Source organism: Nematostella vectensis, chromosome 2 (genome assembly GCF_932526225.1).
Source record: "Nematostella vectensis chromosome 2, jaNemVect1.1, whole genome shotgun sequence".
Classification (NCBI taxonomy): Eukaryota; Metazoa; Cnidaria; class Anthozoa; order Actiniaria; family Edwardsiidae; genus Nematostella; species Nematostella vectensis.
The window spans coordinates 19,469,973-19,488,639 of NC_064035.1; the positions used below are offsets into that span (position 1 = coordinate 19,469,973).

General features: G+C 40.3%; 2 protein-coding genes and 1 long non-coding RNA gene across 3 annotated transcripts; 1 reads left to right on the top strand and 2 right to left on the bottom strand.

Moving 5' to 3' along the window:
* Positions 1-983: 983 nt before the first annotated feature.
* LOC116616647 lies at positions 984-8,036 on the bottom strand. Its single transcript, XM_032378651.2, has 7 exons — positions 7,454-8,036; positions 5,078-5,341; positions 4,086-4,280; positions 3,718-3,894; positions 3,351-3,398; positions 2,964-3,075; positions 984-2,583 (listed from the first exon to the last, which is right to left on the bottom strand). Exons 1-7 carry the CDS (start codon positions 7,881-7,883, stop codon positions 2,394-2,396), a joined length of 1,416 nt encoding a protein of 471 aa, XP_032234542.2. The 5' UTR covers positions 7,884-8,036; the 3' UTR covers positions 984-2,393.
* LOC116616648 lies at positions 7,903-8,620 on the top strand. Its single transcript, XR_004295407.2, has 2 exons — positions 7,903-8,023; positions 8,505-8,620. It is a non-coding gene; the product is annotated as an uncharacterized LOC116616648 (long non-coding RNA).
* LOC5509696 (testis-expressed protein 10) lies at positions 8,600-18,271 on the bottom strand. Its single transcript, XM_001630156.3, has 13 exons — positions 17,972-18,271; positions 14,996-16,356; positions 14,084-14,262; positions 13,554-13,725; positions 13,129-13,214; positions 12,736-12,790; positions 12,207-12,240; positions 12,100-12,135; positions 11,676-11,756; positions 11,389-11,444; positions 10,642-10,853; positions 10,135-10,247; positions 8,600-9,206 (listed from the first exon to the last, which is right to left on the bottom strand). The coding sequence occupies exons 1-13, from the start codon at positions 18,164-18,166 to the stop codon at positions 9,102-9,104; spliced, it is 2,685 nt and encodes an 894-aa protein (XP_001630206.3). The 5' UTR covers positions 18,167-18,271; the 3' UTR covers positions 8,600-9,101.
* Between the last annotated feature and the right edge of the window lie 396 nt (positions 18,272-18,667).

Genomic DNA, 18,667 nt, shown 5'->3' on the forward strand with positions numbered 1-18,667 from the left:
ACCTATTGTTCGAGTTTTTTTACGCCCAGTGGTCGCTTATGAGAGCAAGCTCTCGTAAGAGACCAGAGGCCGGTTCCTGAAAAGCCGATTTGCGCTAACCCAGGGTTAAATTAACCCTAACCCACGATTAATTTTTTAGCCCCAGATTAGTTCCGTTCCCGAAACGCTGGTTAGCGCTAACTCTGGGTCAGTTTGGAGGTAAAATCTAACCCTGCTCGCGAGGTGGGTTAACTCGCTAACCCACAGTTAAGTTGGCGTAACACAGGCCTCCCAAACAGCCAAACTTTGTAGTAGAACTAAAGCTTCATAAAATAAAGTTGTCGACAAAGACGTTACACAAAACAATGTAGGGATCAAATATCCTAACATTTCGCTTTATTATGTGACCTTCGTTGCGATGCTGACTTGAAAATTGTGCTGGGACAGACAGAAAAATACATGAAATTTATACTTGAAATTAATCTGTCTCGCTGGTGTCACGCACCAACTCGAATCCTGCAAATGACACTTTTTTGGCAATGAAATGGAGGTAATTACAGGTGATGTAGAGGTGTTTTGAGGCTTTTCTGCGAAAATAAAATCACCAAAGGTAAATTTAAGTTGCTTTCTGTTGATATACTGGGTACCCTGTGTGAATTTTACTCCTCAAACCAGTTTGTCACTCGTTTAATCCAGGGTAAGTAATTTGGGGGATTACTTAGCTTTCGGGAACGGTGAGTTATCCGTCGGTCAGCTAACCTACGATAAGCGAATTTTAACCCGGGATTAGGCGTGATCGAGGGTTTAGTCAATCGGCCTTTCAGGAACCTGCCCCGGCTCCGTTAACGACCACAATTTTCAGTTCCCAAAGTGGTCGCTTACGAGAGCTTCAACTGTATTACCTTATTACACTTTATTTTCGCGTCACTTTAATTTCTCGGATTTTTTAAAAAATTGTCGCTAAAATTTGAATGCGCGAAAATTAAATGAGTGCACAAAAAACCTTTGTGTAAAATGTTTTTTAATAAGCTTTATGGAAATACATTGTATTTAAATAAATTTGTGGAACTAAGCTTAGCCATCGCATATGTTTTTGTTAGAGTTTTGCATATCAAGAAAATTGAAAATTGTCGTTTTTGACAAACGCGGTCACTTCCTTATAAGGAAACTAATATATTTCTTATTTGGAAAATCTGCATGGTTCTTGTAATTTTTGAGGTGAGCGTACCCCCAGGGGCTTCGCAAACTTAATGACTTGTAACCAGAAGAAAAATACAGTTACTGTGACCATCTTTAGTTAGTTGAGAAGGTCCCTGAAAAGAAACTAAGTTTCCCCGGTACCAGACCCCAAAAACGACAACGTTTTCTTCATATGATTATTTTACTTGATTTTCTTGTCTTCAAATCGCAAAATCGAAAATAGCGAAACACGAAAATAAAGGGTCGCCATATCGTCATCTCAAAATCGCGAATTTTTGACGAAAATTAAGTGTAATAAAGTATATATAAAAATACTGGATAATATAAAAATCATAAGTAGGGGCAATCATCTGCTATTGTTCCAGCCAGCATGATGGAGACACTGTCTATTGCTACCTTGGCAACAGTACTACCCGCCCTACTAGTGTCATTGCTTTTTACGTATTTTACCATTGGTTAACTACGGAAAAGAAAGGCCAGGATTCTTCCAAAATCCCGATGCAAAGAGTTTAATTAAAGAATAAAAACGAACACCTTTTACGTTCCATTGCTTACGTTTTTGGCTGGAACGCCTATAAACTAAAAAAAATTATATGAAATTTTGTATTCTATAAAAATAAAAAAGTTTCTATACTATAGAAGTTATTTCATCTAACAACGTCTTTATTTACAGAGCATTACGAAGGGGATTATCATTATTTGCTCTAACAAATAACAACAAATAACAACAACAATAACAACAAAGGCGATTTGTAGGTGATATGAGGCCAGGTTATATAGTGTTTAGGGATAGAATGCGCCCTGTAATTTTATGCTAATAGACTCTCACACTTTGAAATTTTGGTTGCACCCGTCACAGTTTTATACGGTGAAACCCTGATAAGAAGAACTCAGATAACTTGAGTCATATTGTTCCTACACTCACATCCATCCTTGGAGCCCCTTATATCCCTTGCGAGTGTTGTTAGTCCTATAGGAGCAAGGGGGGACGTGCCCCACCCACAGTTTTCTCTGAATTTTTAATATAAGGAAATGAGGCGTGGCTGCCCCCCCCCCCCCCCCCCCTCTCCCCAGTTTGCTTTTTTAATGTCCCTTGTATCGTTCCCCCGGCTTTCCAATGCCCGTTACGGCCTAGGTAAGTTGATGTAAAATCTGCACTACCTCGCCAATCCATTTGTTAATAAAAAAATGTTATATTGTCGTATTTGTCCTATCTAACGACAAGTAGGCGGCTGACGCAGGAAATTGTTCAAGTTATTCTCGAAGTTAATAGGATTGTCTAAGCTGCCAGTGAGCATGGCGAAGGTCAGTCGGTACTGGCCTCTCTCGCGCTTAGCGCCGATAAAGTACTGCATGCTATAACGAAGCTCCACATCGCAGCCGAACAATCCCTTGAAGGGGTACCTAAAGTGAAAACAGATTATTAGAAAGAATGACTGCCAAGACAAACCCAATTATAGAGAATCCATAGTAGCCCCCTCCCCTTAAACCATAAGTCTTATTTAGATTTCCAGCTTTTAAGAGTTAGAGGGTTAGGGCAGCCACCCTATTTACCCCCGTGCTAGCTAAGGCCCTCCCTACCCCCGTGCTAGCTAAGGCCCTGCTTAGAGTTCCGAGGCCCGAAAAAAAAAACGCTGAGTTCCGCACCCCACAAAGTATTAGCAGATCCAGGTGTGGTTCTGTGTGGGGTTCAATTTAATTCAACCCATTTCAAGCACACTTGCCCTTAGGGGGCTAGGAAGACTTATTTGGCATTTTTGATTTTGCAGGTCTGGTATACTTACGAGTCGTAAATAGTTATCTTGTCACCAATTTTTGGCGAATCGCTCTTGTAGTTATTCAAAACGTTTCCTGTGTTCTGGCTGATTTGAATCTCGGTCGGTTGAAACCGCACAACTGCAAAAAGTGCATAAAAATGATCGGCAACATCATCTGCAGTTATTATCACGATCATCAACTGTTATTATTACCATCAGATCTACAGTTATTTTCACCACCATCATCTTCAGTCATTATCACCACCATCATCATCTACAGTTATTATCACCACCATCATCTACAATATTCATCATCATCATCATCTGCAGTCTTTATTACCACTATCATCTACAGTTATTATCTTAATACGAAACTTATTACGCCTATTTTACCATCACGATGTAAACACTTACGTAAGTCGTTCTCGCAGTAAAGTTTCTTGTAATCAAACAAAGTGCTGTCTGAAAAAAAAAACGAAAAGCTACTCTTACAAACATATAATACCACACAATCACTTTGGTGCATAAAATCGCACGCATAAAATTGAAGATTATTTAGGAAATAAACAATATATATAAGAAATCCGTAGTGCTATTTCCATAGCACATGCATGAATAGAGGGGAGGGACCGACTGTCTGGAAAACATTGCTTGGCGGACTTGCCTTTTGCAGCTTAGTCAATGAGGGGGGGGGGGGGGGGGGGGGGAGGTGATGTCCCCTACGTCCCCGCCCCGGTTATGGCCCAGTTTATTTGAAGGATGTACAAATAGCGGGTTGTACCTTTGTTGGTAGATGTAACAAGCGCTTGGAAGCCTCTCGCCTCGTAGTTACGTTCGAAAGTTGCAGCTGAGATAAATCCTATTTGAACACACCGGGAGTGACACTGGGACACAACGACGCCGGGGCTTGTAGAGGAACAATAGGAACGTCCCCTATTCGTAACTAAACTGTCGCATTCTAGACACAAAACAAGAAATCTCAATACTAACAAGCGCCAGGCTCAAGAACTCAAGTCGACTCTGTAGAATTTTCGGCTGTATTTTTAAATTGATATGCTTCTTCAGAGAGACAAAAGCTTCTAATCATGCAAACCTAAACTCTAGAACCACCCATCTAGATAAAAAAATTGTTGTTAATAAATAGATTACCATTGTGTATCTCAAGACGGTCACGTCTTCGTAGGTTGAAGGCTTTGAAGGAAAACTCAAGCCTCTGTCTTCGGGCGGGGCAGATTCGCCACGTGCACATCTTATCACGAGGGTAATAACTCGGATACCTGGGGCTGGTGATCGTTACGTTCCCATCCTTTTTCAGGACGAAAAAATCTCCACAAGGTTTGGGAACTGGAAAGAGATAAACAATTTAATTTTTTTTCCAAAAAGCTTACAGTCTCTAAAAAGAATTATCAGGAGCGTACTCAGGTGGATGAGCAGGTGGCGGCCCAAAGTTTAGAACTCGTTTCCAAGATGGCGGCGGTATCACAGCAACACCGATGTAGCTCCCACAGCACACGGTCGTTTGATCAGCGGGAACAACGAGCCATATGTCTATGATTCTCACAATTTTCTCTATCTTTTGGGAATTTAACGAGTGCAGTATATAAACCGCTTGATTGAAGACATCCTAATCATAGAGCATTCAATTTATGGGGACTCAAAAACCTATTTTGTCGGTGTTCTCACGAGTGATATGCTCAGAGCGCCTGCTCGACCGCCGAATTCTCAATACAATTAAATTTATCCCCACCAGTGACATCACAATAGAAACCATGGAAACAATGGATACCGTTGCTCAAAACTGCGCCGCCGCTGGAATTCATTAAAATGGTCGCTTTTCGGGTACTCGAGCGAGAATTTCTAAAATACGAAATCAAGGCAAAAAAAAAAAAAACGGGTTGCAGCAATCGTATTTGATGTTCAAGATGCTGGAATGAAGCCCTACATGCATTTAGCATGCAGTGTCCCTTTAAGGAATATTCAAATACTATCCTTTTCCATGACTGCACCCCCCCTCCCCCCTCCTCGGCCAATCCTGGTAACGCGCCCGATTATCGTTATGTTAAACATAGAAGATTGGTTATGAGCAAGGGACACGCTTTCAAAGAAAAAATGTGAAACTGTGCACAAAGAAGCATACGTACAAACTGTCACTTTAACTGTAGCGGTTATTTCGCCTGCTGGGCCGGACACTTGGCAAATGTACGAGCCCGCGTCACTTGCACTCACGTCGAGAAGCTCCAGGGAGTTCCCTTGAATGTTGAGCCGCCATGAAGGGAAATCGCCGCGTTTCTGCCAGCGAACGACGAATGGACCGGTACCAAGGACTGGGCAAGATAACTCAGCGCTTTCACCCTCCTGCATTTGTTTGGTTCTTTTAAACTTGGCGCGATCAATTCTCGGGCGCTCTGTTAACAGAAAAAAGAGAGTCCTCTCAATGCTTTTTACTCCAGGGCTTGGAAATAGAACATCCCATATTAAGTTTTTTTTCCACTTTGTTTGGAAACAATTCCTTGGTCTTTTCTGTTTTTCTTAAATTTCCCTTCTCAGATTTTCCTTAAAGCCCGTCGATCCCAGGCCCGTACCTAGGATTTTATTAGGGGTTCTCTGATAAAAATCTGACCACCCCTGAAAGAACAAAAAGGGATTTTTTATGACTTTGCAGTATCTCCACGGGACTTTTATTATCGGATTTTGCTACATACCAGAGTGATCTAGATTATGCTTTATAGTTTTGTCTATAAATAGCACGTCTATTGAGAATCGAAAGTGAACCTTCGGCCGTTGTGGGGGGAGGGGGGGGGGGCGAACGTTCGCACCCCCTGCACCCCCCCCCCCCCCCTTCCCCCTGTGTACGGGCCTGGATCCGACATGCGTGACATGTGGTTTCGTAGGTAACAAAACCATATGCAAACGAGATGTTCATCTCAGGGGCGAACGAAATCCGTTGTTATCACGATAAAACAGCTCAATTCCTTTTTGAAAGGATCAAATAATGCAGTAAAAAGATAAAGCACGCCAGCTAGCGAGTTAACATCAATTGGAAGACAATCAGTAACCTCCCTTCTAGATATCAACTGGTTGGGAAGAAAATTGTAACCTCCCTTCTAGATATCAACTGGTTGGGAAGAAAATCAGTAACCTCCCTTCTAGATATCAACTGGTTGGGGAGAAAATTGTAACCTCCCTTCTAGATATCAATTGGTTGAGAAGAAAATCAGTAACCTCCCTTCTAGATATCAATTGGTTGAGAAGACAATCAGTAACGTCCCTTCTAGATATCAACTGGTTGGGAAGACAATCAGTAACGTCCCATCTAGATATCAACTGGTTGGGAAGACAATCAGTAACGTCCCATCTAGATATAAACTGGTTGGGAAGACAATCAGTAACGTCCCTTCTAGATATCAACTGGTTGGGAAGACAATCAGTAACGTCCCATCTAGATATCAACTGGTTGGGAAGACAATCAGTAACGTCCCTTCTAGATATAAACTGGTTGGGAAGACAATCAGTAACGTCCCTTCTAGATATAAACTGGTTGGGAAGAAAATCAGTAACGTCCCTTCTAGATATAAACTGGTTGGGAAGAAAATCAGTAACGTCCCTTCTAGATATCAACTGGTTGGGAAGAAAATCAGTAACGTCCCTTCTAGATCTAAAGTTGTTGGTTCCTACAGGCATGTGTGATCCGTGGCTAGGGATTGGAGAGTTTAAGGGGACGGGAAAGACCTTTACAACAAAATATTTTTTGTTATGGGTTTTGTGCTTCTTAATGCATTCTTTTTTTCCCCAGCCTATCGCAAACTAGATACCGTGTTTTGTACGATTGGCCCGGCCCTGAAGATAATTCAGAGATGACCAGATGAGCGAGATGTTCCAGACCCCTTTTTTTGGTTGTATTACTGAAGGGTTCTATACGGAAAAAGCTTACACTGTAATATGAATAAGCTATACATTTTTTTATAAGAACCTTTTTTATAAAAACGTCCAGCCTGGGATTTCGCCAAAATTTAAGAACATGTTAAGAACATGCCGAGGCTCAGATAGCAGCAAAAAATTGTTTTTTTTTTTATTAGAGTGATCGCTCTAAAAATGAAGAATCAAATTGTACTCGTACTAGCGACTTAAAATACTATTGTTATTGATCATTTGTGTAGTTCTGTTTTCACTCAGCTGCTGTGTGATTTCAGGTCACTGAAATTTAAGACCATCGATAAGAACGTTCAGCCTTAAAATGCTCCAAAAATTACAACGGCTCAGCCTCAACTGAAAATTAGACGTTCTTATAAAAAAGAGTGTATATTTTCTAACAAAAGCTCAAACTGGCCTTGATTTCTACCCGGTGGCCTAGGGTTCGCGTGCTCATTTAAACTCTATCTTTCATCGTCCGTCCCACACACAATAGACTACTGTGTGGCAAACACTTCTAGCTCGTTCCTACATGTATCACCAAGTAAGGCCAAGAAAGCGCACCTATTTGAACAGCAACCGCTTGAGGTGGGTGGGCATACACTTACCGCAAGCTCGGGGGTAGTCGCTTCTCGGCAGGCAATGGCCTCTATTCACCATGGTTAGCGTCGACATATCAGCTGACAACACAGCCAGAGGGAAGCCATCATAACGAGCAGTTCGGTCCTCGTTCAAAAAAAACACATAATCTACATTGGGATACACATTACTCAGACATAACTCTTCTGGTCCGAATTTACCAACGCAGAACTCGCGCGGTAGAAAGCGCTTAGTTGTGTCCTTGAAGATGCGTAGAGTTCGTATGCATGCTTCGTATTCACCAAATCTGCGAGCTGTGGAAGAGACATTCAACACTCGTGCTTGGACTACGAGCGGTGCGAGGATTGTTCGCTGTGTTGGGGTGTAGAACGGCGTGTTTGGAGGCAGCGAGCAGAGCTGGACTAGCGGCAAAAGTGATGCAACCAGAAGCAGCAACATGATCGAACACGGAGGAGCACTGTATGCAAGCCCTTGATTTCAAGTGCTATCTGATATCATTTGGAGCCCACTTGCCGGAAGGGACTGGTATTTTCCCACTTCCGATTGTTGATACGGAAATAGTTAGATATAATTTGAAGGTAACGCAATGGGTTATTGGGCAAGATGAATCCCGTCACCTTTCGCAACGATTTACAAACAAAATATATGCAGTAACCACATGGTTTTTTTTACAATGAGGATACACACTAGCGACATTATTTGCTTCACTCTTTAAAGAAAAGAGCGAAAATACTTGATTCCATTACAGCTGATGATGGTGGTTGTCTTGTGGATTTTGACAATCCCCCCCCCTTGACAAGGTATAAGTCTATTTCTTGCGGGGATGTATACTTTACACTCACACTCTCAGGTTTGAGACTGTCTTGTGGATTGTGACAATCCCCCCCCCCCCCCCCCCCCCCCTTGACAAGGTATAAGTCTATTTCTTGCGGGGATGTATACTTTACACCCAAACTCTTAGGTTTGAGACTGGCATTGATTATCAGAGTGCGTGACAGTTTTTCGGAACGGCTGCACAGGAGACTGTTTTACTACTAACTACTATATTTTCTTATGCAGGTATACAACCATTTCAAATAACGCTACACTCGGAAAGCCGTGTGTTGTAGAAACCCACAGTGCCTCAGAGGTATCAAAGAAGGAAATACGTGTAATTAAAAGCTATCATTTTTTTTATTTGCCTGTAAGCAATTTACATGGTTTTCAAAGACCAGGATTGGGCTATACCGGAGCAGTCGCAGGCCCGGAAATATATGGGGGTGGGGAGGGGGGGTGGGGGCGTGCACGATACAGAAACAGTAAGAAAATATTTGGAGGCACAGCAGTGCCCCTACTGGCCATTTCCTTATAGTTTGTTAAAATATCAAGGGTGCATGTGCCCACCCCCTGCTACGCCCCTACGTGTATATTTTAACCCAAAAGCCATTTACCTCTTTATCAATGAACCAATTTGCTTACTTGAAATGGTGTTCATCTCCAGAGATAAGACAAAAGCTATGGAGGCCCTGGTTGAACAAAGAATACAGGGAAGCTGGTAATAGCTTATGGTCCTTTAGGAAATAGAACAAACCCTAATATAACCCACCCCCTCCGCCGGACCCGCTGTATTAATTGCTGCAGTATGACTACAAATGACCTCTTCCTTATGCACACAGGTCAGGTTTCTGCCAGGTGAGCATGTCTTCGGTTTTCAGTACTGAGAATGTGGTGCTGGTAAGACAGATCCGCCAGTACTTGAGGCTGTAGCACATCTTTGAGCTCCTAAAACAGCATAAATATCTAATATTAGCATTGATACGAGGTCCTATTTAAACACGAGGTTCTGCTATAAAAGGGAAAGCTCCTCCCACCCCCCCCCGGCTCGAGAACAATCGGTTATCAATCAGCCATCAACGAGTCAACATGTCAGGACAATTACTCTGAGCGCTAATTCAAATTTCATATTCTTAACATAATTAAATATCATTCTATTATTCTTGCTATACCAAGCTGTGTGCACTCTAAAATATGAGCATTTTCAAAACAGCGCGATAATAATGTATGCTGATGTGTTAGATTATGCACCAAAAACGTAAGTGGAGAACAAATCACTAATTTATCAATATCTTAACACAACTGTCTAGTTACCTGTGCAAAAATAATTTTATTCCAGTCGCCTGAGACTCAGCAATAACCAATTTTACAAGAGACTTTTAATTCGTGACTGCCAGATTGCAAATTCGGGTGGGAGGAGCTTTCCCTATTTATAGCAGACAATCCCCTGTAGCTAGCTCTTTACAGAATGAAAAAATCGAGGACAATGACACACATTGGATGAAGTGGAGGAACACTTAATGATTGTGGAACAGAAACTAATATGCCAAAAATCACCATAACTACAAAATAAACAATGGGGAAAAGGCACATCCTGTAAAAGCTCTAAATATTAAACAAAGCCCGCCATCTATCCCTCCCTCCCTCCCTCCCAGCTTAGCTCTTATCTCTATTTTAAACTACGTTCCTTTAAAGGAAAGGAATGGGACTTGATAGGGAGAGGGGTTTATGTATTATGCCCTTAGATGGTAGGAGGGCTTATTGGAGATGTCTTTCGGTAGATACCTAAATGTTTGTCTCTTCAGTCTGACAGCTGTATTTGGAGGGCGTAAGGTAGATTCCTAATGATCAATATTATCAAGATGACTGACTGTACCTTCACACTAGTGATGAGTTTGTCTAAAGAATCAAAGCAGGCAATAAGAATGGGGCTGAGTTTATCAGTCTGAAGAAGGCATGTGGTTATCCAGGAGATCTCACTTGGCATGTCTAGTGATTATTAAAACAGTGATCATTAAAACAGGTGAGAAAGTCAAATACGAAACAATATTTCAAATCAAAAGTTTTGAGCATATTTACATATTCTAAACAGCACCATGATAAAAAAAAATATACTAAGACAAGAGGTAAAACCATTACGACTGAGACTATGACATAATTATACGTTAAGAATTGAGAGGTCTACAAAGATGTTACCTACATAATCAAAAATTTCTGAATCTCCTTAAAGGCGATTTCATTTCATATATGTACTTGTTACGACCCAAGGATTTTTTACAACTTGTCTATTATAGTATTTGATGGAATAAACAGTAAAAAAAAAAAACAGCAACCCATCTCACTAAGTAGTAAATGTCAAAACAGTTAACTACTATATTTTTACCTTTCAATTTGTTGTGCATCAGAGTAATTAGCTGTTGCATTATTAAAGGGTACAGTGTAAGCAGTTGAGTGGCATCTTTTCTGATCTCTGTCGCTACTTCAGCCCAAGGTAAACCCGCTAGATATAAGAAGCATGAAAATACCAGCTCTGTCAGGCTTTGGTGAAGCTGGCCATGAAGGCCTGTATCAGAGGCACCACACAAGTCCCCAAGGCTTTGAGAGAAAAGAAACAATTGTCAAATTTATATTTTTTGCCTATAGGTACTGAATGCATTTTAGTTGCTTGAAAAAGCACAATTAATTTTTTCTTACTCCCAATTACATTAGTTATCTATGTGTGAATCAATACAGAGAGCTGTATGCAAAGCAATTGTGGGGACCAGTCAGAACAGCGATGGTCTCTACATGTGCCTTTATTTCCTTTCTTTCCATCTACTGTAAATAGATGGTACCAGATTTAGCATAGATAAGTCTAAGAGAACAATAAAAAACACTTAATAAATAAGTGTCTCTCTAAAATAAGTGCAGCATTTGTGGCAAGGTACTTAGCTACAGTGTATTTGCTTTGCTATGGGACTCTTGTTGACCCCTTTATTGGTAGCCAAAAAGATGGTCTAGTGACATATCACCTGAGGTAAGGATGCCAATTTGAACTATATTGAATTACTTCTTTGGACCCCATCCTAAGTTTTTCTCCAGACAGGCCTCTCAAATACTTAGTACAACTATTCTCCCCCACGTCACTTACCAGCAAACAAGCCGGATGATGCTGCATGCTACTGTAAGAGGGATAACTTGGAGGTTCTGGTAAATAAATTGGTTGAGTTACTACAACAAAGAATGGCCAAGCAAAGAGATTTGCAAGAAATGTCAGAAATGGCAGGACAATTTTGTGAAGTTTATTTGGTGTTGGACAAACAAAAGTCAGACAATAATAACAGCTGAGGTCCTTTCACAGTACACTTAAGCAAGAGCCTAAAACTACAAGTAAACAGTTGGGCTCGTTAGCCCAGTGTTTGTAAATCAGGCTTTTACCAATGTTCTTTCCAGTGCAGACTCCACCATCTCTAAAAGTTTCTCAGAATGACGGCATTGTCTGTAAAGACTGCAGGTCGCCTGAAATAAAGTGAGACACCTCAGAAATAAGATACAACCTCAGAAACAAGAGTGTGATACTCAGATGCGTTCCCAGGATTGGCTAAAGGGGGGGGATGCAAAATCATATTATATGAAAAAAGCATTGTTAATAAGAAATGACCCACTTTTTGGCCGCCAAGGGGGTGCAAAAAACTATTGTAAATTTGTAAATATAAACAAATTCAAGATTCACAATGATGGAGAACAGACCTCAAAGATGGCCACCTCCCCCCAAGCTAAGACTGTGGCATGGTTATATTATACTTAGTTACCCTATTCCCTTGTCTGGTCTAAAAACTCATTCAGCATCACTTTGAAATACCTGTAGGATCTGTTTGTGTCTTGCCCATGAGGAGGCCTTAGGAGGAAATAAAACATTAGGGCACATATCAGATGTAGAATGGTAGTTTGAAAGGCTATGTTTCTTACCTGATTTTCATCATGAACAAGCTCAAAAAAGCATCTGAAAAAAAATGTTTCAAACCCTTTAAACAACATTACTTTTGCATTCACAATTTTGAAAAATATGTGCAAAAGATAGCAATTTGAAGCTTGAATTGTTGACAGTCATATTAAAAAAGATTGCCACAGTAGTTTTTTAGGTGGTACTGGCTATCTTTCTCAAGCCAAATGTTTGTATCTAGGTCAGGTGAGCTTGTTTGATACTTAGGTGTATAAATCTCTTGTCATCAGGGATGAGGGCTATTAACTAGGCCAGAGTTCATGTGTCTAATGTGCATCACACTTTGTTAACTTATATTGGAAGGTGTTATAGAAGTCCTGCTGTCCCATAATACCTGTTTACTGGCTGTAGTTTCACACTTATTCACATTCATTACAGTAACCAGTGTGCAGGAGCAGTTCATAATATTAATGGGTTGTCAGTAACAGTATAAAAAAAGGATTAAAAGTATAAACAGTATAAAAAAACAGTAACAGTATGAAAAAACTGTGCTACCTGACTTGAGGGTTGAGACTGGTCTGAAGTCGCTGCAATTCACTGCTGGATATGCCTGCAAAACAATTGATATGCTAACAATAAGCCAATAAAAGGAACCCAAACAAACTCTATGAAATCCAAGACTTTATAAGTTGTTTTCCCCACATACTATTGCTTAAAAATACAGAATTTGGAACCTGTAACAACATCATAAAAAGGGTGTATTACTGTATGTATAAAAAAAAGCAATTTCTAATTCAAACAAATTGAAGGGACATAAATGATACTTTACAGTATTTGCTTTGACTTTATATCTCAGGAAATTTAACATAAAAAATAATTAGATGTATTGTAGAGGGGGTATGGTGTTTCACAAAATAGGAGTGTAACAATCATGGATACAGTAGTTACCTATAGATGCACTGAAAAGTACACTGAGAAAAGTAGATACTGACATGGCAGGCTTTGCACCAGCAACACCTTCATAAAGAGGACTCCTAAAACAAGACTAATTTTAGTTTTTCTAAACAACATGTATGCATTACCACAGGTAGACAAGAACACACAGTACACAGATATACACACTTAGAGAGACAAACCGACATACACTCTTAAACTAGAAAGACAGACATACACACTCAGACAGACATATATAGACAGACAGACAGACAGACAGACAGACTTAGACAGATGGACTGACAGACAAACTTAGACAGATGGACTTACAGACAGACAGATGGACTGACAGACAGACTTAGACAGATGGACTGACAGACAGACATATGGACAGATGATCAAAAAGACCGACAGACAGTTGAACAAGATGACAGGTAGACCTGCAGTGGAGTATGCCCAGAAGGTAGTGTACTGTTTCAGTAGACACTTTGGGACAATGACAGCATTCTACCAGAGCGTGTATCAGACTTGTCTCTAGGGAACTCATTCGGAACAGGAGTTGAACAGCTGACCTCTGTATGTCAACATCAAGGCAGAAAAAGGTACCACAACCTAAACAAGAAATACCAGTAATTACATGATAGAGAGAGATATGATAGGCAAGACAATTATAAGGGTTTGTACAGAAAACAATGTCTGAATGAAATATTACCCTTTTATTTTGTTGACCTATTTAGATTACCTCCATTGAAAATACACAAGGCTGCAGAGTTGGAAGTAGATGAAAAGCTCAAGATAAAATTCAGAGATAAAGTTTGGGTGAGAAGCTATTCATAGTGGAAGTTTCGCCATTTTTTTCTAAAACACCAAACAAAAAGTTTTTGGGAAACCATGAGTTCCTTTTTCTCACAAATTATTTCATATTATGTAATAAAAAGTTGCCCCCATTGTTAGCTGCTATAATACATACTGAAGAAAGCTGTAAGTTGTTTGTTGAGAATGCTGAGATCTAGCTCTTGAGTCATGACTGAGGACAGGACGAGAAGAACAGAGCGTGTCATGTCTGGACTAGAGGCCTTTAGTTGGTTGAGTAGAGCAGGGAGAGAACACAGCCACCTGTGTACAGCATCATGCTGGAGAAGCTCCTGCCTGGACAACGAAACAAAATGGTTATATGGCTCAGCATTTGAGATCCAGTTACGGGGAAGCTAAATGGACAAACTGCTGTCTGAAAAAGAAGCACAAAGTTTATATGGCACTGGATTTGAAGAATAGTTACTTGGGGTTTGGCTGTATGAGGAAAGGCAAAGAATGTTGTTATACAATCAGTTCATTATATGGCTCTTTATTTCAATTTTAGATTGACGTTATATTTTCATTTCAGGTATCTTGACCCAAAGTGACAGTACCATGGTACAGTCGTCAAAAGCGTGATTTACTGTAGATCCATGACGCAGGCAAGTCAGCGCCGGATGCCGCCTCAAGCACATTTTATTGTGTGCAAGCATTTATTGCTGATACAGGACAGCATTTCATGCTTTTTCATGACCTCTTCAGGACGGGATGCCAACAAAAATTAGCGTGCCCCTGCATTTGATTGGTATGAGGCTGGACTGTCTTGCTAGAGTTGTGGAACTAAATCCCCCTTCTACAATGGAGGGAAGGGGTACACCCCATTGTCTTAAAAATAACAATTGAAAAACACTGGTTGGCGGAATGAAATTCATAATGGCTTTTAAAATTATTGGGTGGGACACATGCCCCACTGGTATGGCTGTAGAATTATATTAAAGTATAAGATAACATTATAATGTTACCCTCTATTTATAAACATTACCAGCTAAAGGTACATATATAAAAAAATGTCTATATAATAAAATACCTTGAGACTAAGGAACTGCAGTTACTAAACATCAATTCACCCAAAAACAGAAGCAGAACTTTCTTAGTAGCAGAAAGATGATGGCTTGCTTTATAGAGCTTGACCAGGGCACCAACTAGATTCAACATTGAGTCTGTCATCACATGCTTGGTGTAGAAATCCCTTCTTACAAACTTCAATAGGCTTTTGACTTGCTCTACATTAAGAGACAAATTAGACGTCAGAGCATGGACAACAAACTCTTCTAAGTTTGTGATCCAAGCTCTAGAGTTCTCACATTTACACTCCAGGAAAAAAGACATAACTTCACATATTGTTATATTAAGGTTCATGACTGACATCCCAGTGGTCTGGTCAATTGTCTTTGCTTTCCTTTTTTTACTTGGCTGACAGGGTACAGCAAATGGGAAGAATGACAGGAAATGGTGGTTGAAGTCCTTGAAATAGTTGGAGTACATCCATGCTGCGTCACTGTCACCAATATTAGTTGTCTGAGACCAAAAAGTTTCAAGTAGGACCTTCAGGATATCTACGACAGTAGTCATGGTAGAAAAAGCTACTGGTGATATACTGCTACTTGGTAAAGACGTGGACATCTCAGCAGGATTCGACTCTATCCAGCAATCAACCAACAAAGGAACAATCCTACCAATGAAGTCTTTCTTTAGACAAGCTGTGTTTATGCTAGAACTCTGAACCACAGATGACTGGCTTTTTAAAACATACATCTCTGAATTGTCCATGTCATCGAAAATCTGCACGTGTGTAGGGTTCTTTTCAGAGAAGGTAACCTTGAGTCTTTGTTCCTTATTGTTGTCAGTTTCTGGCAAATACAAAGCCCTGAGGTACTCCAGGAGTTGGTTCAATACCTTGAGTCTTGATTTCTGGGAGGAGAGCTTCCCTTTTGGGTTCACTACCAAACTACTACTACCATGCTTTGCTGGTTTACTGCCGCCATGACCTTGATGGGTTATCAAACCTATGAAGTTATCAAGCAATTGGCTTGAGCTCAAAATCATCTGGTTGGGGAAATATTCCAGAAGTAGGCCAAGGATGCCAAGAGACTCTAATTGAATGTCCTCAATGATATGAGTCATTGCGCAGCTGAGGTGGGCACTCACTAGGGGGAGGAAAGGAGCAATTCTTTCAGGGGGTATAAGCGGCAAAATGTGGCGAAGCAAGAGTAATAGTGAGTGACGGACGGATGCCTCTGTGTCTGTGACTTTCTCCGCAATCTTCTCTACCACTGTGCCAAGATGTTCATGGAGTATGCCTTCATGTTGCTGGAATAATGAGCGAAGACCTAACAGAGCTTCCTGGCGGATGTTGGAATTATAGTGGCTCAGTTGGGAGAGAAGGTCCTGCAATAAGAAATTATAGGTTTCATTTATATAGTTTAGCAATAGCCTTTAGCCAATAGCCTTTTTGAGAAGAGAAACATTGAAAGTTTCACAGTAAAAAATATGAGCGCGATCAGTAAGGTTTTGGCAGAACGTTTGCACAGTATTTAGATTTTTGGTCTAGTCAATCGTTCAAAAATGATACTGATTTGGCAATCAATAAATTTTAAAAAATCGATGATAGCTGATTGATCTGCATTACCGGCTAAAGTTGTTCTATGCTCTTCTTTTGGATATAAACGTTAAATTCTTTTTCGTTTCCGTTAAAACTCGATAAATAAAAATATCCATATTATCGATTTCCGTACTCTTATTTTCCCTATCGATTTTTAACGATTTCAGGAATTAATCGATAAAAAATCCATGATTTTTATCGATTTGTATCGATATCGATTTTTAGCGATTGACTAGACCGGGATTTTGGTACCAGATTTTTCGTCAAATTTTACCGCAATATATTTTATTAAAACAATAATTTATCATTTTTTAATTTATTGACTTTGCCCTCGGAGAAAAAAAATACACATACATAATATGTTATACATAAGAAACAGAACATAAATACATACAATAACGAAAGGGCAGGGTATCCGCCACAGCTAGGCCAATTACGGCGGACCCGAGTTTAAAATGTGTAAAAGTTACAAGGTCACAAAAACTAAATTAGAAACAACATGAAATTTGGTGCGTTAGCACCCTGGCCCGATTGCAGGTGAGGCAGACAGATTTCCATGAGCGCGGATCCTCTGGATCGTAAGTTATCGAAAGAGCATTTAAGTAGTAATTTAATAAAGCGCGCTTGAAAGAAGCATGGTCAGAGTAGCTAGAACTATTTAACAAATTAGTGAGAGTGTTCCATATTCTTGTACAACGGTTTAAATATGATTTTTGAAAAGCACAAGTTTTGCATTTGCGAGCGAAGAATTGTGGTGCGCTTGAGTTTGCAGATGATCTAGTAGGACGGACTGAGCGAACTTTGGGAACAATTGATGGATTAATATTGACAAGCCCATTTATGATTTTATAAAAGTATGACATGTCCAAATATTCGTGCCAATACGATAGTGGCAATAATTTAAGTTGAATAAGTCTTTCTTTGTATGTTTGGCTGCATCTAAATGGGAGTCCTAACATGTACTTGCTAGCTCGTCTTTGGATTCTTTCAACTCGTCTAATCAGGTCCTTTGTCTGCGGTGCCCACAGTTGTGTTGCGTATCCTAGGTGAGGACGTACTAGGGCGAGATACATCGATCTTCTTATGTTGGTTTTCTTTATGGATCTTGAGTGTCTTCTAACGAACCCCAGCGTCCTGTTGGCCTTACTACATGCCTCGTCAACTTGCTTAGTCCAAGAGAGGTCGTCTGACATCCAGACGCCGAGATCCTTCTCCGTCTCAGTGCAGGCTAAAGGCAAACCGCCAAGCGAATATGTTTTGAGAACTGGTTTACGCTTTCGCGAAACCCGCATGACTTTGCTCTTTGTTTGATTAAATGTCATGCCTGTCGATGCCGCTTCATCATCATCATCATGGAAACTTAAATATTATAACAATGGCGAACATGGACAAATTATTTACCTTCAAGCCTTGCTTTCTCACGTTAGTAGGCCCACTCTCTGTCTTTGTATCTTGAGATGGAATGACGATAGCGCGCGATTTGAAAGAAGTCGTAGTTTCATTCTCCCCGGCAGGTCTCGTCTTACCGACTTTTAGCTTTACTTTCTTAAAGTCTTCCTCCTTTTTCTTTCTTTTCCTGCTGTTTTTACCCATCATTAGGCTTAACAAAAACTTTTAGAAATACGTTCAAAACGTTAAAAACAACGCATGGCGGCCGCCATATTTGAGCCTGCGAACACGTCTCCGAAGTCAACTCCCAGCTTGATACTTCATGTAGCCATCGAAATAGTGTGTTCTAGACACTGTCCCTCCCAATCCTAACCATAACTCTGGGGCCTGTTACTAGAAAACCCAAGGATAAATACGATATTTAATCAATTCCCTGGGCTAGTGTTAACCTGCTTTCTATGAACCCGGCCCTAACCAATATTGATGTACTTCTAACTCACACGAAACCCTTTTTAATCCTGTGCGTACCACGTGGTCCATCGGGATTCTTTAGGGTAAATGAAGAAGAATACCTTCACACCAAAAATTGCTACCCAAAAATACCAATAAGCAAAAATTGTCACTATAACTTGCGTATAACAAAGTCTCGAATGACAAAATTGTCAAAGTGTTTGTTCAGCATAGCCGTAGCTAGCAGGCCTCGAATGA